Raw genomic sequence first — 26,482 nt, forward strand, 5'->3', positions numbered from 1 at the left:
TACAGATGGTTGTGAGCCACCATGTGGTTGCTGAGAATTGAACTCGGGACCTTTGGAAGAGCAGGCAATGCTCTTAACCTCTGAGCTATCTCTCCAGCCCAAACTGGACTCTTTTTTTCTTCTCATCTGTGTAAGTGTAGGTATGGGTGAGAGGCCGAAAAATTCCCAGATTTTGGCTAGTCTCACTTGCTCTGGGCATCTTGTCTCTGCCTTCCAACCAATGATATTATAGGGCTGCTATGCCTAACTTATGTGGGTTTTCTTTTCTTTTCTTTTTTTTTCGAGACAGGGTTTCTCTGTAGCTTTGGAGCCTGTCCTGGAACTAGCTCTTGTAGACCAGGCAGGCCTCGAACTCCCAGAGATCTGCCTGCCTCTGCCTCCCGAGTGCTGGGATTAAAGGCATGCGCCACCACCGCCAGGCTCCTGCATTTCTTTTTTAACTGATATATAAAAACACAAAAATTACTCATACCCATAAAATAAATTCTGAAGAGTCACACACACTCATCATCATCTCCACGCCTCTGGGACTGGTACATGTACTGGGATTAGGCTGAGCATACCTCAAGAACTCAGCACAGCCTCACACCTCACAGTACAAACACCCAGCATCCTTTCTCCTCTTGTCTTAGAAGCCCCCAACAGCCACTTGAACCACTCACTGCATAGAGCACTCAACTTTTTATTCAGATTGTCTTTGATATCAGTTCATCTGACGCCTTCACAACAAGTGTCTGAGTATTATATGACTATTAGGGATGGCGGCTCTCAAAGCTTTGTTCATATGTTCCTAAGTAAGGGTCAAGAGTCCCACAAGCACTGGTGGTGGGGGCAGGGAACCTTCAGAGGCTGCCTAACTGGTCAACAGAGGGGATGTTATGACAAATGCCACTAACCAAAAGCATTGGGAGAGGAGTGCCTCGGAGGGGACGAACATTCTGCCCTTCCAGGGAGAAGGCAAACAGGACATTGATACTAACAAGAAATAAGAACTGAGCAGTCAGTGCTGGAGAAATGACTCAGCAGTTAAAAGTACTTGTTGCTCTTGTACTCAACACCCACATGGTGGCTCATAACCATCCATAACTCCAATTCCAGGGGACCTGATGCCCTCTTCAGATCTCCAGTCACCAGGTATGTGGCACATTCATATATGCAGCAAAATGTAGTAATAGGAGCAGCGGGGCTGCGTCCCCAGCACCCCAGCCACCTGGCTAGCTTATGCCCCGAAACAACAACACATAAATTGTATTCTTTTAAACACTGCTTGGCCCATTAACTCTAGCCCTTACCAGCTAATTCTGATACCCCGATCAACCCATCTCTAATAAACTGTGTAGCACCGGTCTTACCGGGAAAGATTCAGCATGTCTGACCTGGTGGCTTGCTTCATTGTGTCTGCCTCAGAGAGCAGAGCTATCGCATCTGCCCTGGAGAGGGGAGCATGGCGTCTCTGAGCGCACTTCCTCTTCCTCCCAGCATTCTGTTCTGTTTACTCCTCCCACCTATGTTTTAACCTATCAGGGCTAAGCAGTTTCTTTATTATAATTAACCAATGACCTTCCTCCATCAGTAAAACACTCATACACATAAAATAAACAGAAAATGGAAAAATGAGAGGGAAAAAAAAAAGAATTGAGAAATTTCACAGATATACACAGCAGGTCCCAGCCCTCAGAGCAAATGCAGTCATGCTTCAGTGCTGTCTCTGACATGTGCAGAGCAGGGGCAGAGGAACTACGACAGGCAGATAACATGGCTTTGATGCTGCAAATGGAGACCTAAGCTCCTGGACACTGACCAACTTCTTCAACATCTTCCCCCTAGTCTAAGAACGGCTGTTAGTGCAACCTCTTGGGGCTTCAGGAGATTTAAGCTGGTGACACAAATTCATAAGCTCCAACATGGCCCCAGAACAAGTGATAGCTGCTAACCCAAACAGCACTCCTAAAATGTCATTCAATGCCTCTGATCTAAAAACTGTTTCTGACGTCACTTCATTTCACAATATAAAACTAAAATCAGAAGAGTCATTTAGACCACGGGCCTCCTTAAGCAGCATGAGCAACCCTGTTAACTTCACCCAGTCTAAGAAACTGGATGTTCCCACACTAAATCGCGACTCAGGCCACACTGAGATTCAGATTATGTGATGGCCCAGCAGCGATGGCAGCCAGGCTTATGGCCACCCATAGCACAGGCTACTCAAGTTGGGTCACAGTGTCTCCAGCACACTCCTCTGGGGGTTTAAAAACTGCTTATTCTTTAAGAGATGGGCTCAGTCTGCATCTCACCTGCAATTCCTGTTTTTAGAGTTCAGAAAGTCATTTCTGCAGGCTTGTGTAGTGGAGCCTCCTGAGCTGCCCACGCTTCCCAGTGTGGTTCACATTCTCACATTTCCAGAAAGGGCTCACAGGCCTCATGCATATATGATGGCTCTGTGGTTGTGACTTCCCTACCACGAAAGAGCATGCTTTGTGGAAGCAAGGCAGCTCCCGTCCCGCTGTGCACTCAGTCTCAGCAACCAAACCTCAGTCCTAACACTCGGGGCTGGACCTGGGTATGAGCTGTAAATAGGCAGGCTCAGGTTACACACACCCCAATGGGCAACTTCCCAGAAAAAATGAATACTTGGGCCTCAGTCAGAGTAATACTCTATCGTCATACTAAAAATGTGTCAGTAGCCTGCAGAGGCGGCACACACCGTTAACCTCAGCACTCGGAAGGCAAAGGCAGGGGATCTCTGAGCCTGAGGCCACCCTGCTCTACAAAGTGAGATCCAGGACAGCTAGGGCTATACAGAGAAACCCTATATTGGGAGAAGGGAGAAAAAAAAGTGTGACACTGTCTGATGGAGGAAGGTCATTGGTTAAAGAAACTGCTTGCCCTGATAGGTTAGAACAAAGGTGGGTGGAGTAAAGAGAACAGAATGCTGGGAGGAAGAGGAAGTGAGCTCAGAGACGCCATGCTCCTCTCTCCCAGGCAGATGCGATAGCTCTGCTCTCTGAAGCAGATGCAATGAACGCTGACCCAGGATGGACGTAGGCTAGAATCTTCCTGGTAAGCGCACCTTGGGGTGCTACATAGATTATTAGAAATGGGTTAAGAGGCTGAAACTAATGGGCCAGGCAGTGTTTAAAAGAATACAATTTGTGTGTTGTTATTTCGGGGCATAAGCTAGCAGGCGGCCAGGGTGCTGGGGACGCAGCCCCGCCGCTCCAATTACTACAGCTGTCCTGTAGGCCCACCCAAATTCCTGGTCTGGCCTTTCATGCTCATGCTAGACTCTTCTATCGGTTACTCACCTCCAGACTCCAGAGCAAAGTCCACCATCCCAGTCTTGTCTTGGGAGTACAGCTTCAGAGCATTATTCACAATGATGTGCGCTTGCTAGCAGGCCAAAAGAAAAAAGAATGATGGTTAACGATGCAAGCAAAGGCCGGGGACCTCAAATGCATATGCTTAGGGAGCACAAGCATGCTATAATTCAGCCATGGCTAATAAATGGGTGGGATGGGGCCAGGCCCCCAACATTAGGGCACAATTCACAGCAGGTATCAGAGCCAGGTGTCCTGGGCACTGTCACCATCAATGGGGGTGGGGGTGGGAGGGAAGATGCATACAGCTGGAAGCTGCATAAACACAAACTGGTATATGGAGCTCTTGGAACAAAAGGATTCAGGGAATGCAAAGCTAAGCAGTGCTTCCAAGTGACGACAGAGGTCATCTGTGGCAAAAGGCTAGGTACACTGTGTTCTCAGAACACTGACACCCATGTAACCATGTGTCTATTGTAGAGGCTGAACCTGTCTGCTTACTCACCGCTTCCGTGATTCCTGAAATCCCTGCCTTGCTCATGGCAGACAGGATGGCCTCAGATGTCGGGGCCTGTCCTGTCACTGTGATGTGATGTGTAATATTCTGCAGCACTTTCAGCTCAAGGTCACGTAAAAGCACCTGCAGCTCATCCTTGCTCACAAACCGAGAAGAAAGCTTCTGCAATAGCCACTCGAGGGAGCTGCCATGCGGATCCTCAGAGAACATGAGTCTCACAGTCTCTTGGATGCGGGCATCAGCCTGATGAGATGGAGAAAAGAACAGGTAAGTGTGGGGCACTCCAGTAGCAAACTGCTCCAACACAGCCTCAGGTACTCCAGAAGTACATCTCTGCAATACAGGACACAACTGTGACATAACTGTCCCCTTCGTATTAAATGTAAGGAATCTTCCCGAACAACTGGCACCTTCTAAACCAACTAGGAATGGACTGGAGCACACTGCATGAAAGCCATTTATACAGTGAAGTATAGAAAGGGGAGCTGGGTTTTCTGATCTCCAGAGTCAGCAGTTCCCGCCACACAGTTCCATAGCTGAGGCCTGGGCAGGCCCCTCTCCTCACTGCTCCTATAAACAGCTTGAGGTGTAACCAGACAGGAGGCTTGACTGGGTCCCTACGTACTATATACAAACTTCTTTTGTTTCCCATGGAAACAATCAAGGGGCAAAGCACAGGAGAGGCATCGACCTACCACAAAGCTGACAGGGATCCATATCCTCAATCCTGTTCTCTGTCCCCACAAATGGCCCCACTATGCAGTCATCCTTCCTCAGTCTCCCACGACTACCTGATCCCTGCCCATCCCTACTCATTTCCAGAAGACAATACGCCAGAGTACATCTGTAACTGGGTATTAGCAAAGATTGCAGACCTGCCAGCCCACTAGCCAGCACCCAGGACATGTATGTAGTGAGGGGGTGTGCATTTTAACCAGCAAGTAGGAGAGAGTCCTGCCCATGCACTTTGTTGTTCCCACCCGCCATCTCTCCTCCTACCTGCTCTGGGAGCTCTTTATACACAGATGATTTATCAGACATTGCACAAATCAATGGTCTCAATGTGGCTTGTGAGGACTCCTGCCAACAAGATGTCTGTATTCTCAACAGACCCAAGGATGGTGGACCATGTAACATCTGTGATATACTGTGACACATAGATGGGCAAGTGGCAAAACATAGTTGGGGCCTACTGTGAGGACACACACACAGAATCACTCTCATAATTCCTACATCTGTCAGCTGTACTGTATAATCAGAAAGAGTCAAGCAGTGAGCTCAGGTGTGAGTAATCTATGCTGCTGGGATTGGGACACTCTGGAGTCATCAATGTGTGACTTGAAAACATTTACAGCCTCCAAGTATGAAGTTCAGAGCATTCAGCTGGCCTGTGCTGGACTCTGGTTCATGCCCAGTACCACAAAAATAGACAAACTCTTAAAATATAACTAGAGAGAAAGGGAGAGAGAAAGATGACCCAGTAGGTAAAGATGCTGCCACTAGACCTGACCTCCTGAATTTGATCCTCAGAACCCACATGGTGGGAGAAGAAAGTTGTTCCCCAAGCTGTCATCTGACCTCCACATACTTACATTCTTTTCCCCCACAAGACAGGGTTCCTGGAACTCAGAGATAGATACTTCTGCTTCCTCAGTGCTGCCATTAAAGGCAGGTGATCATACAGCCTAGCACACTCTTACATGCTTGTGACATACATGTGGCTGCACAGTCACAAGCCCAATAAATGAAATTTTAAATATATTTATTTATTATGTATACAATATTCTGTCTGTGTGTGTGTCTGCAGGCCAGAAGAGGGCACCAAACCTCATTACAGATGGTTGTGAGCCACCATGTGGTTGCTGGGAATTGAACTCATGGCCTTTGGAAGAGCAGGCAATGCTCTTAACCACTGAGCTATCTCTCCAGCCCCCTAAATGAAATATTTAAAATGCAATTTTTGGGGCAGTGGTAGCGCATACCTTTAATCCCATCACTGGGAAGGCAGAGGCAGGCAGATACCTATGAGTTCAAGGCCAGCCTGGTCTACAAGAGCTAGTTCCAGGACAGGCTCCAAAGCTACAGAGAACCCTGTCTCAAAAAAACAAAACAAAACAACAACAACAACAAAAAATTAAAATGCATTTTTTTAAGGTGGAGCTGGAGAGATGGCTCAGTGGTGAAGAGCTCTTCACAAGGACAGAGACACAGATCCCACAACCACATGACAAACCATGTTCCCACCAATGTCTGTAAAGCAACTCTAAGGGGAGTATACAAAAGAGGACTTCTGGGACCTGCTGGTTTCCAATTAGGTCAAGACTCTAGACTCAGCCTCCAGAAGAGACCCTGTCTCCATCCAAGGGAAAGGGCTTAAAATGATGGGACATGACACCTGCTGGCTTCTTCTGGTCTCTGTTCATGTCTCTGCATCTGTCTGCACATGCAGACACATACATAAAAATCTGAAAGTTTTGAAGGCAGCCAGAGAGAAACATCTTGACAAAGTCCGGCACGAGTTTCCTAACACCAGCACTTACCTGCTCACAGCTGGTCCTCAGATGCTGCCATTCTGACAGCTGTGACTTCAGCAGGTTCAGCTCCAGTTCTAAGTGCTGCACACGGTCTAGGAGGGGCTGCTCTTCAGTTCTGCTGGAAGCCATCAACCAGGGAAGGGACAGGGGTCAGGACCCAGATGCACTCAGAGGAGGCCTCAACCCTAAACAAAGCAGCATGTCTATGTCCTCAAAATTACAAATAAGACCAGAAATGAGCTGATGTCTAGCCACAGCCCTGAGGCTGAATCTGCAGCTCCATATTCATGGGATGGACAGTGGAACTGAAGATGAGATCAGGGTATGATTAGTGACTGACCTTAAGGAGGGGATATGAGCTACCCATGAACACAGAGCTTTGCAAGGGATGCTAACAAGCCCAGATGAAACAGGAATCTCCAAATAAATGTTCTGGATTTATACATGCATATGCCAAGTAAGGATTCACTGAACCCAGGCCTGGGAAGAGCAATGTGCACCACACTCCCTCCCACCCTATCCCGCATGCAAAGGGCCCATTAGCTGGCAAAAGCTGCTACCCAGTCACACCCACCACAGGAACTACAAAGGTTAGTACACACAAACCCAGAGAGTGCAAAGAAGATGCAGTGCTGGGGACAAGGAAAACGCTAGCGAGAAGTGGGAACAAGCAAAACTGCTGAGGGACCAGGGCTTTGCAGTGGCACAAGGACCATCAGCTTCAGGTGCAGAAAGCTTGGCAGCCATAAGATGTGTGGCTGCTAGGCACCAAGGTTTAGGCTGGGCCTTAACACAGATCCTTTGAGACACTGACGAAGCCAATGAGACCAGGAACAGAGAGAGGCTTCTGGCAGAGGGAATCCTCCAGGGACATAGGTGGTTCCCTATGGCCAAGAAGGAGCCCATTATACACTGCCTGAAGAGAGACAGTGCTAAGTTCCTCAGGACCCTCTCTCCCTTGCACGGTCCCAAGAGAATACCCCCCACACACACACAAAAACCCAACGGCTGGTCATTTTAGGTGGCAAGTGACATCTGAACCTTACCAGCCAGTAAATAGTTGTTCACCATGCTCCACATGGGCGGAGTACCATGGGAGACAAACTCAGAGCTCCTGAGGTCACCTACCTGCCTGTTCTCAGCTTGCTTTCTTCCAGCTCCTTCTGGATAGCCTGGGAAGCAGGGGAGACTTTGTAAACAATTACACCCTGAGTTCATAAATCATGTCTAAGTAACTTAAAACTTCACATATTGAAGGATGAAGTCTTAGCTTCTGAATGCCTGAGTAAAGGCGTCAAAGGTGAGTATGGTGGGCCTCTTTCTGACTCAGGTCAAGTGCATTCTGGGTCTCCTGACAAGTTGAGGCCTTGCTTCCTGCTCAGCTGAACTTTCCTGACACCAACAGTCAGGAAGTCGGAGCTCATCCCAAGAGCCTGAGGGTTATTCTGCTTATCCCCACTCAGTAAAATGATGCTTTAGCTCAGTCCACTGAGTTCATAAGCACCTGCCATGTCTAGTTCCATGCTGTGCCCTAAGAATGCTTAGCCCTGCCCCCACAAGTTGCATGGTCTGCAGTGCAGACCCACCTGAACACCTAGTTTGGCAGCACACAGTGAGACTCTCTCACCCACAGTGACATTATGCAAAGCATGTTCTGTGCATGTTTTTTGGTAGAATGTCTGAGTGACACCAGAGCCTCATAGGATTCATGAGCAGGTGACTGGATTTTGAAGACAGCACAGCCACCTCTGTTCTGTCAGGCTCACAGGTCAAGCAGTTAAGCAAGAGTTGAAACGCCCAGAAAACAAAACCACAAGACACAGCTCTTTCAACTGTACAGATCAAAAGCAAGACCTTGAAACAATGCAGTCCTTGACTACAGCTCTGGAGAATATTGGTGGCCAACTGAGCTTTAATTAAAAAACTGGTTTGAGCTGGGCAGTGGTAGCAAACACCTTTAATCCTAGCACTCAGGAGGCAGAGGCAGGTGGATCTCTTATGAATTTGAGGCCAGCCTGGTCGACAGAGTGAGTTCCAGGAAAGCCAGGGATATACAGGGAAACCCTGTCTTGAAAAACCAAAAAAGAACAACAACAACAAAAAAACCCTAGTTGGGGGATAGTGAAAAGGCTCAGTGGGAGAAGGCACTTGTGCCAAGTTTGATGATCTGAGATCAATGCCAGGACACACAAAATAAAAGGTGAGAAACAACTCTGATAAGCTGTCCTCTGATTTCCACATGCACTATGGCATGCAAGTGCTCTTGCCCTAGCAAGTGTGAGGCCCTGAGTTCCGTCCCCACAGGCAGGCACAGTGCGCCACCCCCATCCCCACTCCCACCCCGAGGCACGCATACCCACAGTTGCTTTGGGGGGCTTCAATTACAAAGGCAAGAACAAATACCGCAGGGTTGGGGAGAGGGTTCACTGGGTAAAAGCATTTGCTGTGCAAGCATAAGGACTTGAGTTCAAAATCCCAGCACTCATGTAAAAAGTTGAGTGTGGCTGTACACGCCAGTAACATTGGTGTTGTGAGGCGCAGAGAAAGAAGGCTCAGTGAGAGACCTTGTCTCAACGAAAAGAGGCAGAGTAAGAGCAGGATCCCTAATGCCCTCCTTTGTCTCCATGCGTTCACTCCCACACATGTGCACCCAGCAAGCAAAACAAAACAAAACAAAAAGGCAGTAAAAGAATAAATACCTCAGATTTTTCTGTCAGTTTTCTCAGAATATCTTCCAAGTTGGAAAGACGCACATCATGGTCATGGTGGAAAGTCATGAAGTCCGTCTGAGAACGAAAGTGCAGAATGTACAGCTAAGAGCGCTCAGCAGGGTACACATGCCATTAGGGCAGGCCAATAATTCCTACTGCAGCGACAGCTTAGAGGTGTCATCCCTAGCCACGGCCCTATCTATCTCTGGCTGGAGGTCTCAAGCCCAAGAGAAATTATAGTTTGTTTTGTGACCACTTCATATCCACTCACAGATCCACTGGGCACTGTGATCTTCACAGTTCTAAAATAAAGCCCCTGTGGATAAAGATCCAGGGCACACTCATTTCCTTCTATCATCTCTCACCCACACCACACACACACGATGTCTACACTCACTGGCAATATCCAAAAGCACTATTCACAGTAAGGTCCCATTGTGTGATTAGGCTCCTTATTCAGAAGGTGACTAGGGCCAGCATGGTAGCGCAGGGCTGTCACCCCAGCCTTCAGGAAGCAGAGGCAGAGGATTCTGAGTTGTAAACCAATGTTTCTGGGCTCAGTGAGACCACAATCAACAAAAGCATCAAGTGAGATTTCTTTCCATGGGCAAAGTATAAGCACTTGCCTAGCATCCACAAGGCCCAGGATTAATTCCATTCCCAACACCACACCAAAAGAAAAAAAAATCTTTTTATTTGTGTTCTACTATGGATAGAAGTATCACCTCAAAAGGCTTGTGTTGAAGGCTTGGTCCTCAGCCTGGTGACCCAATCACTGAGATCACCTTACCACTGGATCAGGAGGGATTCACTGGGCCAACCTACCCACAGAGCAGGCAACAGATAGACTTGTTACCTGCTGACACAACTGGGCGGAGGTAGCAATGTTTGAAGGGCTTTGTTGGAGGTAATACGGCACCAGGGATGTGCCCAAAGAGCAGATCCTGTCCTGGTCCCTCCTTCTCTGCATCATTTGTGCCATGAGGTGTTTTATCACAGTGGCAAGAAGTGCACTGAAAGAGTCACCATGTAGGCCAGGTACCGAAGGAGTTTCTGGGTCTTACCTTAGCACCGAGTGATTCTGTGGCGCCCATCTCCTGCAGCTGTTGTCCAACCACACCCTTGACCCAGAGTGACAGCCCTTCTCTGCCATCATCCACTTGGTCCACCCGCATCTGGAGTTTCTGAAGCAGGACCGTCAACTCTGCAAGTTTCTCATCGTGGTTGTGGCACTGCACACTCAAAGAGGCTACTTTCTGTCCCATGTCACTCTCCTGAGGCCACTGTGAAGCCTCATAACCAACCTGAGATGAAAGCAAAAGGGATACTCCAGAACGGGGCTGTCGTTCTTTCTACTTCCATGTTGGACAAAGTAAGAAATGTTATTCATTCATACTCATAACTGAGTAATGGAATACTTATAATTCTGCAATTATCTGAACTATTTTAGAACATCTAAAAAGCTATAAAACTTGTGTTATTTTGTGTTTTTACAATTTTAGGGCCATGCATGGTACATGCCTTTAATTCCAATAGTTGGGAGGCAGAGACAGGTAGATCTCTGTGAGTTCTAGGCCAGCCTAGTCTACAAAATAAAAGCTTGTCTCAAAAATATTTTCCCCCTGAGGGGAAATCCAAGACTACCTGCTCACAAGTAGCATGAAAAGCTCTAAAGAACACATGCTCGTAGTACCACCAAAACCTCTCTGGTTGGTTACCTTCAGAGGTGGACTGGGGGGAAGAGGGCCAGGTCTGTGCACATCCTCGGGATCGCTGACCCTCTGTTCTGGCTGCATGGCCGTCCAGTTCAGCACTGGTAGGAGTGAGAAGAAGTTGCCCTGACCCCATAGGGAGAGACCAGCACCTGAGGAAAGAAGATAGCAGTGTGCACATGTACAGGCCCCAAATAGCCAGAGACTGTTTCCACACTGAAACCCGTGGACATGTACTGGTCTCTGAAAGCCATCATGCCACATCTTACCTAGTAAAAGTAGGAGTGGGAGGAGCAAGACAAAAACCTTGCATATATTTCGAAGGCACCTAAGTATAGAAAGGAAACTGTTAACTTTGGAAAGTCAGAGGTGGAGTGGCATTCTGCCCTTCCCTGTGTACATACTAAATACCCTGATGAAGTTTTATCTACAAGGCCTGGCTACACCCACAGGAGGCCCTTTATACACAGCTTGCTAGCAATCTGAGAGGTGCTATCTGGTACCACAAGAAAGACACAAAGGCCTGAGGCCCTGTCCTGAGGGTAGCACCCACTGTGGTGAGCTGGTGCCCACAGAACTCACTAGGGCACTAGCATAGGATCTGACTGAGACCTCTAGCTTTACATATATCCAGTGCACTTAACAATAGCAGTTGCCTTTTCACCTCTGTTAATTTAAAAAACAAAAATATGAAGGTCCGCTGTAAAACATATAAAAATGTATTGATGCAGACACTGCAAATGTAAGCTGAGCCGCTATAGAGCTGCCTACAACTGGTAAAGAACAGCTGTTTACCTCCCCATGCAAACATAGGCCCCAATGCTGACAAGGCATCCTGACCTTGACACAGGAGCCCCTAACATTGAGATCTTCACATTGACAGTTTCTTACCTGGTAAGAAGAAACACATTCAGCCAAGAAATCAAAGTAACAAATTGGTACCATCCACTCCCTAGCCACCAGAAGGTTCCAGAGGCTGCCTTCCCTACAAGACAAGAGAGCAAGTCTGAGGAAACATGCTTTATAAGCTGCTCCTAGATGAATGTTTCTGGGAAGATGGTGGTAGGTTTGTTGGAGGAACAAAGGCCCTATAACTCTAGTGACCAGGGCAGGAGAACAGTGAGCAACACCAGCTACACACAGGATGAAACAAGAGGAAGCACCATTCCATGCAGCTCAAGCCATGTATCATGGGGCTTAAGGCCCAAACACCCAACACGTGACAAACAGGATGCCATGCGCCTGAAGCAGAGACAAGCATGTCACATTGGGAACCTAACATGAAGCTCTAACCTGGTCCCATACATTTGTTTACAGCTGCCCCAAACTACGAGAGCACTAACACAGAAGCCACATAACCACCTGGAGCAGTAACAGCCAGCCAGAGCGCCGACCATATGGCCTCAGCCACAGACCACCCAGCAGCTCTGGTCCTGTGTAGTGCTTGAACCAAGAGGTCACCTGTAGCAGAGAAGACACGGCAGAGGGCACTGTCAGACAGACTGCAGGGGTCAGCACATACTGACAGTACAGATAGCAAGGCTGCCAGTATACTCTGCCCAAACTCCCTCTGGTATCCCAGGAAGAAAACCTTGCTGTGCTCACTCGGACTCCCTCATGCACATTCTTTGTTCTGAAACAAGGTCATCTGTATCCCAGTTTGGCTTTGAACCCACCACACAGTCAAAAATGACAAACTTCCAGTCTCCCAAGTACATGAGCCATCATACTTGGCTCATTGCGGTTTTGTTTGGTTTTGTTTTTTGGACAGAGGGTGTTGAGATAGCGTCTCACTATTTGTCCTGGCTAGCCTCAGATTCACAGGATCCACTTACTTCTACATCCCAAGTTCCCAAATGTTGGGATTAAAGGCATGTGCTACCACACTCAGCTCACCCACAGATACTTCACAGAGAGGCAGGTGCCTCTTCACCACACCTATCAAAGGGTCTAGAAGGTGCTCATGAATGCAGGTGGGTGGTGCCTGCAGAGTTCACAGTGGGAAAGTAGTCTTTTATGATGACTGATGTTCTATAGCATCACTATAGATAAGCAACAAAATGAACTTGCACTCAACCTTTCATTACATAGAGCAGAAAACCTACCCCTTCTTCTTGCTGAACCCCATTTTTAGAGAAAAGGTCTTTTTATGTTGTCAGACTGGCCTCAAGCGATCCTATTTGAGCCTCCTAAGCAACTACAGTAATGTGTTACCAACCAAAGGTTTGTTTTTTTTTTTAAGTCAACTTTGCTCCATTTTTGCAAGAGTGATTACTGACTCTTACCCTAATATTAACATGCTAGCCCTGTAACCATTAAGTTGTTTGAACACAGCATATAACAAGAGAGTGTGGCTTAAGATGATTAAAAATAAATGTTTCTCATACGCATATAACCGTTTTGCTGGCACGTATGTCTGTGTACATGTATGCTTGGTGCCTGTGAAGGCCAGAAGAAAGTGTTGAATCCCCTGAACTACACAATTGTTAGCACAATGTAGGTGCTGGGAATTGGTCCTTTCAAAGAGCAGCAGCCAGTGGTCTTAACTACAGAGCCATCTCTGTAGCCCAAAAAGATTTTTTTAAAGGGCATATTACTTTTATGTTTATTCTATCTATGAGACAATTACTTGTGGAGGGTCTTTTGAGACAGCATTTCACTATACAGCTCTGGCTCTCCTGGAACTCACCATGTATAGCAAGTTGACCACAAACTTGTGTGATTCTCCTGCCTCTGCCTCCAGCTGAGGCAACTATTTCTGAAGCTCAGATTAAAAAACAAACAAAACCAAAAAACAGCTGACCAAAAGGTGTCCCCAAAAGGTTCCTGGAAATTATAGACATGGCCTAGAAAGCACACACCCTTTACAGGAACTTCTTGGGCCTGGGCAGTAGCTGCAAGAGCTCGTGCCAATACAAGTGTCAATGAGGCCATGCTAAACAAATTCACAAGGCATTCCAAGAGATTCTGTGTCCTTTTTTCACTACTGCTATTGAGACAGGGTCTCACCATACATGTACCCTAGGCTGGTTTGAGCGCATGCACGGTCTATAGTGCTTTGTGAACCTGGCACCACAAAGAAACCAAACACAGCAGTACTTTTGACAAGAACAAACAAACAGAACAAGATACGAGACATAACCTGTGTAGGTGCAGAGGCGACCCATGGCCCCTGCCACCCTGTGTGGCTGGGGCAGTTGCGAGTGGGTGGCTGTGTGTGTCTGAAGGTGCTTCTTCCCCTTACAGTCATCGCCTGTGGTGTGGTGACAAGGGATGGAGTGACAGGTTAATACGCAAACCTCAATCAAAATATTGCACAGAATGTTCAAGAACCTAGGAAGCTATCACCCCAAATCACAGCTAGCATCCAGACCAGCTTATTGCTGGCCAGTGAAACAATCAGCTAGGTGGGCTGTTCATTCTGTGATACTGGAGCCGCAGTATTACAATGGGGCTGGGACCCTCCAAGACCAGCACCACCTTGAATGAGGAAGATGTACTCACACAGGGACTCCCCGTCCACTCTGGAAAGTTCTCCGGCAGTTATCCTCCCACAGTGACCGAGATGGGCTGCAACACATGCAGAAGGGGCTAAGAAAACTCAAAGCCAGCTTGAGTGCCAGATGCCCTATAAAGCCAGTGTGACTAGAGATCATGCCCCAGGAGTGTCAGAGATGCTGACGGTTCCCACCAAATAGGTGAGCATAGGCAACTGGAAGATCAGAACGCTCTAGGCTGTTAAGGTACATCAGCAATCGACAGGTAAGGACTGGTTTGCCTAAAAGGTTTCTGAAGCATGCTTCTAAATGACATGCAAATGAACTGGTTTTGCTTAATAAGCAAAAGTAAAAAATTGAGTCCATTAACTTTATAATTTATTTTCAACTATGTGTGGTGCGTTTATGTGTGTGTGTGTGTGTAATACATACATTCGTGCAGATACACCCATAGGCCAGAAGAGGGTGTCAGGTTCCCGGTACTGGAGCTACAAGAGGGTATAAGCCTCCAATGTGGGTGCTGGGAACCCAACTGAGGTTCTCCACAGGAGCAAAAAGTACCCTTAATTGCTGAGACAGTACTCAAGCCCCCACCCCTACTTTTTAAAAACTTACAAAAAAAAAAAAAAAAGAACCTTTTACTTTGAAAATATTAAATTTGGGCCAGTGAGATGGCTCAGAAGGCAAAGCACTTGCCATGAGTCTGAAGAAGAAAAAACAACTTCACAAAGTTATTCCCTGATCTCCATGAATACCTATACACACAATAATAAACTCCTAAAGTCTAAATCCTGACCAATCTTCAGAGCGCCAAACTGCACACAGGTCCCATCAACATTTGACAAGCTCCCAGAGGAAGAAGACCCACAGAGCAGCTACAAGAGAGCAGCATGGAGAACGCAGGAGATGCAGTGAAGAGCCTCAGAAGAAGCAGGGCTTCCTCCACCTTGAAAGCAGGATTCGGTGGAGAAAGGAGAAAAAATATTTAAATACCTTCTGACCCATGGCTCTTTATCTCATAGCTTTGTGATTCATAAGCTCTGGATTCATAGCCTTTCAATTTGTAAGTTTCTGATTCAAAACTGAGCTTCATTAAAACCACTTGAAAAAGTTGAACTATGAATGATGCAAAGGACGAGGAGGTATACTTGGCCAGCCACAGAGTCCTATCCAGGTAAAAGGATGCACCGCCTAGTGGAAAACCATGAACACACGTCATTTCTTCCCACAGACTTATCCACTCTATGAACCAGATGGCCAAATTATCGTTTTCAAAAAAAGCCAAGTTGTAAAGCATTTTTAAACTGTACACTTGGAAGAAGACGACCTGAGAAGAACATCCACCAGTGAGTGAGTCAGAACTGTAGAGGAAGCACAGTGGTGGCCTCCCCATAAGTGAGGTCTCAGGCTCTGACACAGTGGATGAGCACTGCAGGTCCCCTATGAGGATGCAGAGCCATGGAGGCACAGACTGAAGGCTCTCTGGCTCCCACAGTGGCTGAGCTTGAAAACACTTTTCAGTGAGCCTAGCATGTAGAGGGAAGTGCCATAAGTCATGTCTTCATGTTCTTGGAAGCATTTTTTCGTAAGAAAAGTATGGAGTCAAGTGAACACATGGGTGCTGTCTGGTCCACAGATCTGTGGGGTGCTGGAGACCCATGGCCTATGAAGTATTTCATCCATTTACTACCAAGCCCAGAAATGCTTAGCATGTTCAGACCCTGAGTTGGAGGCCAGCCTGAGTTAGTGAAGTGTGGGTAGCATGGTTTGAAAGAAAATACTAGAACTTTAAATTTTTCAGAAGAGGGTTGGAGAGACAGCTCAGTGGGAGGAGCCCTTCCAGAGGATCCACATGGGGTGGCTCATGGTCGCCCATCCATAATTCCAGTGTCAGGTGATTCGACCTCTGCAGGGCATTGTACACACACAGTGCACAAACATATATGCAGGCAAAACCCATACACATAATACACTGATACACATAAAATGGTAAGTCTTATTAGTAGTAATAAGCTTTTTTTCAAAAGGATAGTGAAGGGGCTATTTTCTAACTGGAACGTTGTACTACAAAATCCCGAACCTGAGCAGTCAGCCCCAAAGTCAATAGGCTCCACAGCCACCCTTGCACATGCTCCTCACAGGCTAGAGGAACTGTAGAGGTTTAGCCAGAGGCATGCATGTCCGTTTCCTAGCTAATCAAAAACTTATCACATTGGCAAGATGCTGGTAAAAGAAAAATGTTGAGCTGGCAAGAGTAGGAGGGGTCCAAGGCTAAAGGCAGGTGGCAGGACATGTGTTTGGCACGTGTAAAGAAGCCTTGGGTTCGACCACCAGGACCAAAAGAGTAAAAGAAGGAGAAAAACCCATATCTGCTGTAGGGGATAGCAAGGCAGGCCAGTCTTTATCAAAGGTAGCTGGAAGGATATATATACAACTGAAATAACACACAGCACAGACATCAAAATAATCTCAGTTAACATACTCTTAAAGCTGTGCAGCCTAAGCTATAGCTAAGCAGAGACACCCAGGCACAGGTGCATGGCTCAGTATATAGGCTGAACTGCTGGGAGGTGCACTTCACCTGCAGACAGTCTGCAGCTGGTCTTTCTGTTACAAATATTGACTCGTTAAGCAGAAGCTACAGGAGGGCTGAGCTAAGAAGCATATTATAGCACTACCTGGTGCTGACTGAAATAGGGCAGTGTGGTGAGGGGAATATCTGTACGGCCCCAGCAGTGCCCCTGCTAGCAGGCATCAGGTTCAGCTGTGTAAAGGAAGCTGGTGGGAGCATCTGGGATAAGCCATGGCCCAGTGAGAGCTGTGAAGCAAGGCCAAAGGGAGGCACTAAGCTCACAGTGGCCCTCACTCTCACAGATATGATGAGGAAAAGCAGCCACTTCTCCCTTCCCTTTCTATGATTCTTACTTTGTAACATTAATGTTAAAGTGCTGACAACACTACAGCAGACAAAGTCTGCACACAAGAATAAAACTGTGGGGCTGGAGAGATGCTCATTTGTTAAGAGCACTGGCTGCTCTTCCAGAGGTCCTGAGTTCAATTCCCAGCAACCACATGGTGGCTAACAACCACCTGTAATGAGATCTGGTGCCCTCTTCTGGCAGGCAGGGATACGTGGCAGGCAGAACACTGCACTCACTCACTCACTCACTCACTCACTCACTCACTCACTCACTCACTCACTCACTCAATCTTTAAGAAATAGGACTGTAGAAACAGAAGAAACTAGACATGAGCAATAAGGATGGAATTCTCAGTGCTGCTCTGGCCTTCCTGGCACTCATGGTGGAGAAGGCCCAGCATCATGCTTGAAAGACAGAAGGGTCTGTAGTCGTTCTCAAAGTGGCCCAGGAGGGGGCTGGAGAGATGGCTCAGTGGTTAAGAGCACTGCCTGCTCTTCCAAAGGTCCTGAGTTCAATTCCCAGCAACCACATGGTAGCTCACAACCATCTGTAATGAGGTCTGGTGCCCTCTTCTGGCCTGCAGACATACACACAGACAGAATATTGTATACATAATAAATAAATAAATGTTTAAAAAAAAAGTGGCCCAGGAGGAAGTTCGGGCAGTCCAAAACAACCTGCCTGCTTAGCTACTTGTGATGACCTCTGCATCAGGTAAGAAAGTCAGGATGCTGTCACCACCCAAATGCCAGGCTCCAAGTTATCCTCCCAGAGCACCCCTGTCTTACACTATCACACCAGAGACCCCACTGTGAGCAGCATTGACTTCTGGTGCTACAGCCACCTGGGCATCTGGGCTGCACTGGAATGACACAGAAAAGCACCCAAGTTGGAAGCCACAGAAATAGGAATTTTTCTTTTTCTTATGTTCAGTCCAAATTTACCAAATCTGAACTACTTCCAGGTATAAAAATACTAAGCACAAAACCACAGGCTGGGAAGGGACAAGTAGGACAGAGCTAATTCAGGTCTATTTAACTCTGCAGGAATAATTCTGAGTTCAACTCTGTAAGAGAAACAGTGTAAAACACCAACGCCTGTGCCAGGGATGGAACCTGAGGCCCATAGTCAGATTTATAAGAACAGGAAGAGCTGGGCAGACCCTTTTACAAACTACAGAGGCAGGAGACTTACGCTGTTTTAGAGTCCTATCTCTGGAGTAAACCCTCGAGGTGGTCCCATGGGTAGCAGAGTGGGCCGTGAGTGCATCAGTGCGCGCTGAGAGCATCCTGCAGTCATGGCAGGTGTATCCATTACTGGCTGTCACCTCTGTTGCCAGTTCACCGTTTCCCTGAGTGGCAGCTTTATTTCCACCTGAGGTTTTCAAAAGGCAAACAAAAGTTAGTGATCACTATCTACAGATTACCCGACCATGGCTTCTGGTTTGAAAAGTATACAAAGTATCAAAGTAATTACCTTTAAGGTCTCCATCATCATCAAGACCTGAAATACACATACACACACATTACACTGTGAAATAGAACTAATGCCACCACAACTGTGCCAGGTGACAGGTCAGCGCAATGCCGTGGCACTGTTGGGGTCTGTTTCTAAAATGCCTGAACCTCCTGTCACCCAAAGGTGATGTGGCATGGGAAGAGACCTGCATTCTAGCACATTCTGGCCCACAAGGACAGACAAGAGGGAAGAAGTAGCCAGCTGTGTGGAACCTCTAGGCTTTTATCTTACAGCATGTGGGCCTGAGACTGCTCCATGGCTAAGCAAAGCAGAGGCATCCCAAGCCAAGCACTCAGGACTTCTAGAGCTAAGCTGGCTCTTCTAACTCCTCCAGCAGAGCAACCAGAACATAAGCTGAACTCAGCAGATGGCTCTGTGGCTCTTAGCAGAGGCTGTGTCTGGGTGCTCAGCCTTGGTGACATGGCATAGGTCATCTTAAGGATGCAGATGGCCCTGTATCTGAGCTGGGGCACACTCTTGTCTTCCAGTACTGATTGCTTCACAGAAAGTCCTTTATTTTAGAAGGGGTCTTTTATGGAGCTCGGGTTGGCCTTGAACTCACTATGTAGTTTAGGTTTGGCTTCAACTCCTGATTCTCCTGCCTTCACATTCTGGGTTTCTGGATTATAGGAATAGGTAACCATGTCCAGCCTGAACAAGTGCTTTCTAATGACTCAGAAATACTTTTCTGTTGTTATTGTTTTTTTGTTTTTCAAGACAGGGTTTTTCCATGTAGCCTTCGCTGTCCTGGAACTCACTCTGTAGATCAGGCTGGCTTCAAACTCACAGAGATCTGCCTGCCTCTGCCTCCCGAGTCCTAGAATTAAAGGCATGTGCCACCACTGCCCGGTTTTAGAAATTTTACTGCTTTCTAGAACATACCAGGAATTTTACACTACATTTGAGTGTCCCATACTGAGAGTGGCTACAGGATTGCTGCCTGTTCACTTAATCTGTCATATTACGGTGACCCCTCGCCTAAACCACTGAGACAGCAGAAGAAGACAGGATCCACATGTCCCCCGGGAGCCCACAAAGAGCTTAACTGTACTGTCAGCAAACCATCTGTAGGCCAACCTCTGCCCCCTCCCAGAACAACTGCAGACAAAACCATGCTGGGGACAAGAATGTTCAAGTCTGTGGTTACTAACCCCAGAAGTGGTCCACTTTGGTCTGCTCACGAATCAGAGATTCATCTAGCACAGGATGCCGCAGCACCGAGGCACTCCTCAAGCTGCAAGAGCTGTCATGGCTGGTGCTGGAGGACACGCCCTTCCCCGACAGGTGGTTGATACTAAAAGCTGGCTTGCTTGCACTTCTGCGCTGTCTGACTGTCCTACAAAGAAGTAAGAAATGCGTATTTAGACTTTCCTTAGAAAATATAGAATCACTAGATTTTATCCAAACAAAATTTGTGCCAAAGAACACACACAGCATTTTAAGACAAGTCATTTTTATGCCTTGTCTGGTATAATCTAAACATCCATTAATCTAAAAAAAAAAAGGGGGGGGGACTTATTTAGCTGGAGTCCAAGAATTTGTTCTAAAAAATTTCAGACTATTCTGGGCCCAACAATCCAAAATTGGATCAAACTTGAAATAACCTGAAAATAAAAATGACTTAAGAGTTAAAACAAATGCTACAGCTTCTACATCTAACCACGCCACTCCTTTTTCTGAACAAGTGACAGCACACACCAGCAGCCCCACTGCTTCTGATCTAGCACAGAGTGGCCAACACAGCAAGAGGTAGTGGTTAATAGAAGGAACTTCTGCCTATATTCTTATCACACAACACAAGGAGCTCAAACACAAATGACAGCTGGATGTGGGAGCACATGTCTTTAATTGCAGCAATCAGTAGACAGAAGCAGGCAGATCTCTGAGTTCCAGCCAGCCCCAGCTACAGTGAGACTGTCTCAAAACAAACAAATACAACAAAACTCCAAATGTCCTCTAAGTATTTTGCATCAAGTGATGTGAATGGGTACACACAGGTCAAAGCACAAAACTACCTCCTCCAGGAAGCTTGGTGTGGTGAAAGGCTGTGCTAATATACAGTACACAGTACAGTCATCAGCCTGGTCTCCTGTCCCGGGGACTATAGCTTTTGGGCACCTTTGCGTGGCCCCACAGAGAGCTGTGCTTGGGAGTCAGCTGCCACAACTGAATAGTCTTAACATTTTATGTGACAGTCTGCAGGTCTCAGGGTGAAGCACACTACATAGGGCCCCATGCAGTGTGGACAAGGTGTCAGCAATCTCGTGCACTCACGAGGGCAATGCAATTTTTTTTTTATGAACAAAATAAATTAATGGGTATCACTTCTGCTGGGCATGATGGCACACACCTTTAAGCCCAGCACTAGAGGGGCAAGTGGACCTCTATGAGTTTGAGGCCAGCCTGGTCTGCAAAGCAAGTTCCAGGACAGCCAGATGTGTTATACAGAGACACCCTATCTTGAAAAAAACAAAACAAAACAAAAAAAAGTGTCACTTCTATTCAGTGTCTCAGAAAGGCAGAGATGGTGGGAACTTTTGCCATTGACTACAGTGAAGACAAGCATGGAAGGTAGAAACAAAATATACTAAATAGGCCAACTGACATGCTGTCCACAGCTCGCACGTGTCACAGAGAGGCTTGAGTCAGCCGTGACAGATCAGTGAGCAGCACCGCAGCTGCCGACCCAGCGAGACTCCACACCTCCACATGTGGTAGGCCAGTGAAGCTCAGCTCATCCATGATGAGACAGTTTATGCCTGTGACCATGAGAAGTTCGTCCGCACTGCCATCTCATGCACATTAGCATATCGGCTCCACTCTGTGGACAGACAGCAGATGCTCTGAGCATTCCAGAACAATTTCAGTCAGTGCACATGGCAGATCTGCACATGAACGTGTGTGTGTGCACAAACAATTCCAGGGAAAGAGCTTGGTTTGACAAGCTGGAAAGCCAGTGGGTTTGACAACTGTGAGAATAAGCCATGTGGTGCTTACCTGGTTTCTTTCTCCTTGGAGGGGGTGGCCCTGCTGGTGCTGATGTGCATATCTACAGCCTGGCTGTCCCCACTGCTATATGTTGCTGCTGTTGTGACCAGGCGTAAGCTGCGGCGGGACATCCTCGGAGAGTCAAACACAGGTTCCAATCTGTGCTCAGTCTCAAAATCCAGGGCATCCGAAGAATAACTAGAACTGGAAAGAGACATGGCTGGAGGAAGCACTGGTTGCCAGGTCATGAGCCATGACACTCCTGTGTGCTGACTTTACTGCACTGCAAGGGCAGCCATACTTGGACCTTCACCAACCCCTTCACCTGCTGACCCCAGGTGGGGAGGCCTGGAACTTTGTCTGAGAACAGTTGTTTAGGGCAGGCAAAGACGCCTAGAATCCTGATGGGGCACTAAGACAGTGACACCTCAAGGACTAAAGTGAGATCAGCGACACGTTCTTGAGAAGAAAATGGAAAGCCCCAGAACAAACATTTCATACACTGAAGCTAGATGAACATAAAACCCTTTGGAGCCATGGCAAAGACTGTCACTTCCAATGCAATGGATAAAAAGATGTACCATTGGGGCTGGAGAGATGGCTCAGTGGTTAAGAGCACTGGCTGCTCTTCCGGCGGACCTGAGTTCAATTCCCAGCAACCACATGGTGGCTTACAACCATCTGTAGAGGGATCTGATGCCCTCTTCTTCAGGCATAGTCATACATATAGATAGAACACCTATATACATAAAATAAATAAATCTTAAAAAAAAAAAGATGAACCATTCTGTGCGGTATCCAATTTGTTCAGTTCAAAAGCCAGCTGGTTCCCCTCTCAGATAACCTGAGGGTGAGGCTATGCTAGCCCTATTAGCAGCATCCCTCTTCATCAAGACACAACTAACCCAGTCACTCTGGAAAAGTAGCTGCACATGGTAAGGGTAACAGCAGGTGAGCATGAGGCACCCTGGGAGAAGAGGCAAAGAGTAATGTCAGCAGGGGACCTCACAAGAGCATGAAAAAAGACACAAAGTAGTCAGGGGGGAAATGACAGATACCTTGGGAAGTCCTACTCTATAGGCAATCCCAGCAGCCAGGAGCTGGTGGCTTTTCAGCCTCATGCCCTGCTAACACAGGGGCCCTGGGGCCTCAAGGGTCTAGCTGGAGAAGATCTCACAGGTGGGACACCAAGTCAGCCTGGTAAGTGCCACTAAGAAGGTAGTACAAATGCTTTAGCAGGCATGGCCCTTAGGATGTCAAAGATGCTTGAGACAGCCGGGCGATGGTGGCGGATGCTTTTAATCCCAGCAATTGGGAGGCAGAGGCAGGTGGATCTCTATGAGTCCAAGGCCAGCCTGGTCTAGTTCCAGGACAGGCTCTAAAACTACAGAGAAACCCTGTCTAGAAAAACAAAACAAAGCAAAAACAAACAAAAAAAAAAGAAAAATGTTTGAGATAGGGTACACTAGCAATAAAGGCTGAGTCATGATGAGATAAAAGCTGACAAAAGGGTACTAAATGAGAACACTTGCTAGGCCAATTTCAGTGAACCCAAAAATTATCTTCCTTCTAGTAGAGTACTGTAAACAATTATGGCTTTAGTTTACAAAGATTGCATTTAATATCATAATTGATCTATAGTTAAGGACCAGCATTGTGATGATTTGAATAAGTATGACCAAAGCCAGGAAGCCTTTAATCCCAGCACTGCACAGGCAGAGGCAGGTGGACTTCTGTAGGTTCAAGGACAGCCAGGACTACACAGTGAAACCCTGTCTCAATAAACAAAAACAAGTCAGCGGTGGTGGCCCATGCCTTTAATTCCTGAGGAGACACTGAGGAGACAGAGGTAGGCGGATCTCTGTGAGTTCCAGGCCTGACTCCACAGCTACTGTGAAAAATAAAAACAAACAAACAACAACAACAAAAAGAATGGAAGAATGGTCTCTATAGGCTCATTATTGGAATGCTTAGTCACCAAGCAATGGAACTATTTGAGAAGGATTAGGAGGTGTGACCTGTTGGGGTATGTGTGGCCTTGTTGGAGGAAGTGTGTCACTGTGGATGGACTTTGCAGTTTCAAAAGCCCACACCAGGCCCAGTGTGCCTCTAACCACTGCCTTCATATCAGGATGAAGAACTTTCAGCTACTTCTCCAGAGCCATGTCTGCCTGTGTGCTGCTTGCTTCCTGCCATGATGATGATGATGGACTAAACTCTGAAATTTTAAGAAGACCCAATTAAATGCTTTAGTTTATAGGAGCTGCTTTGGTCATGGTGTCTTTTCATGGAATAGAACACTAAAGATACACACCATCTCAGCTTTCCATTCCTCCACCCATTCACCTTCAGACTCTAGCTGCTAGGTAAAAAGGATCCTCATAGCTCAGGGTGCATTTGACCCTGTGGTGTGGTAGGAAAAGCGCAGGCTATCTATAGCCACTGTCTGCAAAGGACCAGAACTGTCTAGCCAGAGAAGTGAGGCCTACCACGTGGAGGCTAAGAGAAAACAGAAACTGCCCCACTCACACTGCTGACTATAGTCTGGATATGAAGTGGCACCATGTTATGTGATGAGCGTTTCATGCATACATGGTTTGTATGTGCAGGTCAGAGGACAACTTACAAGGGACACTTCTTTCTTCCCATCATTTAGGTACCAGGGATAGGAGTGAGTTCACTGGGCTTGGTGAGAACACATGAATTAACCCAGTAAGCCATCTCCACAGACCCTAGAATTTACTTTGTAGCCCAGACAAGTCCCCAACCTACTGCCTCTGCTCTCCTGTGTGGCAATTGCAGACACACACACACACACACACACACACACACACGGCTCCTCAAAGAGGGAAGCCTGACACACACCCTTCCTTCCTGTAGGATCCTGCAGCCATGTCCTGTGCCCTGTACTGAGTCCCTCCCACCCTCCTGGGACCTCTTCTTAGTCACTTCTTCCACTGTCTCCACACCTAAGATTCTCTCTTAGGTCTTACCACAGCATCCAGACTCTCAGCGGGGCCCCACAGTGAAAAGTAACAAGCACTCTTGGCTACATCATACCCAATTCCACCTAACCAACTGCTCCCTGAGGGCCTGGCTTTGAGTAACTGACTCACTAACAATGCTCAGTCTCACCATGGTTGGCTTTCCACAGCACTTGGCCTGCTGAAGACTCATGGCACTCACTGCAGCCACACCTCATCCTGTATGCAGCCTTCCTCCTACCAGAGGAAAAGCAGTTACTGCCTGCAGAGCATATAGCTCTAAGTCTGAGGACTTCTGGGAGAGGCATCCTCTCTGAGGGAGGCCATCAACAGCTGCCATGACCCTTGTGAGCAGCTGACTGGGCTGACAACTGGTGGGTCAAGGAACAACAAAAGCCATCTCAAGTCTCTCTAGACTATGACACAAAACTTCATCACACCACTGGGCATGTGATGAAGCCATGCCAGTGAAGAACGCCAGTACAGTGACGCATAACTGAACTTCAGTGCCAGGCTAGTAAGATCCTTTCTGAAAAAAACAAACACAGTAGTTGCAGAGATAAATCAGTTAGTCAAGTGCTTGAAATACAAGTGGGAGGACTTGAGTCCAATCCCAAGCACCCACACACGAAAAAGCAAGTGTGGATGGCCTATGGTGGTAACGCCAGCACTGGGGAGACAACAGGCAGGTATCCCTCAGCCTCACTGAAACAGTGAGCCCCAAGTTCAAATCCTGTCTCAAAAAACAAGGTAGATGACACCTGAAGTTAATATCTGACTTCAACACACACATATACCTGTAGGCAAACAAACATGAAAACCTAGAAATGTCTTATATAGCCACAAACAATAAGGCTCAAACTTCTAGACCTAATACCACTTCACAGGAAATATAAGTAGACTCAAGAAAGTAGTTATTGAAACACAGGATGAGGATCCTGCTTGGGGTAATGTGAAAACTCCCTATGAACAAAAGGAGATGGATCTGGGAAACTTTATTTTTTTTTTTTAAATTCCCTATGTAGACCAGCTGGCCTCAGAATTCCACCTGCCTCTACCTTTTGGGTGCTGAAGTTAAAGATCACATTCCCACCAAAACTAGGTATGAGGGAGGCAGTATTACTGCAGGATGGAGCAGGAGGCAGCAGACCAACTTCTCCATTTTCTCCAAATTCTCACAGTGTGCGCATTTTCCAAGAGAAAGTCATGGAGGCTCTGGATGGTCACTGAGATGGCTAAGAATTAAGACATGAAAGCTGCTGAACCAGCGCTGGCACGGGTTAGCAGGTGTTACTGGAGCAGCTCCCTATGCCATGACTGTGCCTAGGCTTACTGTCCCCCACTGGGTATTCCCTTCATCTCTGTCAGCCCAGCTTCGCTGTTCAACCCTGCTCTGTGTTCCTGTCTGGGTCATGCTGTCCTTGGCCTATAGCAATCTTCCCATGGCCTATGACAATCTCACTTACTTTTGGGACCAATTGCAACCCACTGGTTACTGGTTCAGATCCACAGTCACATGTCTCTCATGATTTATCAATTCTGTCTACCCAATGACTCCACTAAAACTGGGACTACCACAACTGGCTTTCACTGAGCACCACTCACCGCTGTATTCCTGACAGTCTGGCCTACTCAGTCCTATATACTTTAAGCATAGCTCTGTGGATTAAATCCTCAGATGGACCCCAGCCTACATACCTAACACGTTGCTACCTTGCCACCACTCCTCTACATCACCTGTCCATAGACTCATAAGCCTAACTGAACAAAGGCTATGAACATC

The 26,482-nt window shown here is 47.1% G+C and overlaps 1 protein-coding gene across 9 annotated transcripts in view; it reads right to left on the minus strand.

Annotated features, from left to right (window-relative positions):
• Positions 1-26,482, minus strand: part of Sun1 (Sad1 and UNC84 domain containing 1) — a 49,813-nt gene that overhangs the window by 6,001 nt on the left and 17,330 nt on the right. For 3 of the 9 annotated variants that reach the window (XM_050163210.1, XM_050163209.1, XM_050163206.1), the window contains 17 exons: positions 21,725-21,919; positions 19,879-20,063; positions 18,686-18,712; positions 18,404-18,583; positions 15,282-15,479; positions 14,296-14,361; positions 13,934-14,044; positions 12,154-12,252; positions 11,683-11,776; positions 11,061-11,119; positions 10,798-10,943; positions 10,144-10,383; positions 9,068-9,154; positions 7,497-7,540; positions 6,375-6,486; positions 3,823-4,077; positions 3,306-3,390 (listed from right to left, as the gene is read on the minus strand). In XM_050163210.1, coding sequence (XP_050019167.1) covers positions 3,306-3,390; positions 3,823-4,077; positions 6,375-6,486; positions 7,497-7,540; positions 9,068-9,154; positions 10,144-10,383; positions 10,798-10,943; positions 11,061-11,119; positions 11,683-11,776; positions 12,154-12,252; positions 13,934-14,044; positions 14,296-14,361; positions 15,282-15,479; positions 18,404-18,583; positions 18,686-18,712; positions 19,879-20,063; positions 21,725-21,919 — 2,183 coding nt within the window. The remainder of the gene's footprint in view (positions 1-3,305; positions 3,391-3,822; positions 4,078-6,374; positions 6,487-7,496; positions 7,541-9,067; positions 9,155-10,143; positions 10,384-10,797; positions 10,944-11,060; positions 11,120-11,682; positions 11,777-12,153; positions 12,253-13,933; positions 14,045-14,295; positions 14,362-15,281; positions 15,480-18,403; positions 18,584-18,685; positions 18,713-19,878; positions 20,064-21,724; positions 21,920-26,482) is intronic. The other 6 variants (XM_050163207.1, XM_050163213.1, XM_050163212.1 and 3 more) reach the window with 6 other exon arrangements.

Source organism: Alexandromys fortis, unplaced genomic scaffold (genome assembly GCF_014885135.2).
Source record: "Alexandromys fortis isolate MF-2015 unplaced genomic scaffold, M_Fortis_MF-2015_v1.1 scaffold_144, whole genome shotgun sequence".
NCBI classification, from domain to species: Eukaryota; Metazoa; Chordata; class Mammalia; order Rodentia; family Cricetidae; genus Alexandromys; species Alexandromys fortis.